Source organism: Trypanosoma cruzi, genomic scaffold (assembly GCF_000209065.1).
Source record: "Trypanosoma cruzi strain CL Brener 1047053516285 genomic scaffold, whole genome shotgun sequence".
Lineage (NCBI taxonomy): Eukaryota > Euglenozoa > Kinetoplastea > Trypanosomatida > Trypanosomatidae > Trypanosoma > Trypanosoma cruzi.
In genome coordinates this window covers 71628-72689 of record NW_001849329.1, presented here as the reverse complement: position 1 = coordinate 72689, position 1062 = coordinate 71628, and the positions used below count along the sequence as shown (strand labels likewise).

At 50.4% G+C, this 1062-nt stretch overlaps 1 protein-coding gene across 1 annotated transcript, besides 1 other annotated feature; it reads left to right on the top strand.

Moving 5' to 3' along the window:
• Tc00.1047053405179.10 (dynein heavy chain, putative) lies at window positions 1–1062 on the top strand (the record flags this gene model as incomplete). The annotated part of the gene is made up of 1 exon (XM_797057.1): window positions 1–1062. A coding segment is annotated over one exon (1062 nt), but the record flags the coding sequence as incomplete, so codon positions are not given.
• Window positions 1–1062: a sequence feature (heterozygous, Esmeraldo-like haplotype).

Below are 1062 nucleotides of genomic sequence, written 5' to 3'. Positions count from 1 at the left end.
TACATACTTGGATAAACTTGTCGAGTTTATTCGCGGCCAATCTAAAAGAATACGTGCCGTCAACAAACATTGGTCTTGTTCACTCCTTCTTCCGTGTGATGGACGGCTACATCCAATCCTTTGCCGTGCCCAAACCGCAGCCTGGACAACCCGTAATGAGCCCAGAGCGTGCGGAGATACTTGAAAAATGCATCACCCCATTGTTTTTCATGTCTGTCATATGGAGTCTTGGTGCCACGTGTGACGAGGGAAGTCGGGAGAAATTTAGCGACATGCTGCGCACCGTGGCTCAAGGGAACAATCACGCCGATTCTTTACCCGCCGAAGGCCTGGTCTATGATTACTGCTTTGTTTACTCCGCCGTACCGGAGGATGAGGAGCAACCACGCTGGGTGCACTGGGATGATCTCTGTGATACCTGCGAGATTGGGCGGATGACGAAATTTGAGGACGTTATGGTGCCCACGATCGACAACACGCGCCAAAAATATGTGCTGCAGCACTTGTTAACACAAAAGGTGAATGTGGTAGCTGTTGGCCCGACGGGTACAGGGAAGACGGTTTCTGTGAGTGATCTTGTACTTGGTGGGTTACCCGACCGGTTTCTTGGCCTCACCTTCACTTTCTCTCCACAGACAAAGGCTGGCGTACTGCAGAACTCCCTCATGTCCAAGTTTGACAAGCGTCGCTCACATGTGTTTGGTGCTCCCATTGGTAAACACTTTGTTGTATTCATTGATGACGCGAATTTGCCTCAAAAGGAGCGTTATGGTGCCCAGCCGCCATTGGAGCTGCTGCGTCAATTATTGGGCCATGGGGGTTTCTACAACTTTACAGGTGGAATCCGATGGAATGCCATCATTGACACGTCATTTGTCATGGCGATGGGGCCTCCTGGTGGCAGCCGTACACAAGTGTCAAACCGTCTCATGCGCTACCTTAACTATGTGTCGTTTCCCGAGATGTCAGAGGTGTCAAAGCGCACCATTTTGAACACCATTCTTAAAGGGGGTCTTAGTCAACGTGGTGTGAAGAGTGAGGTCATTGATCTTTCCTCCAAGC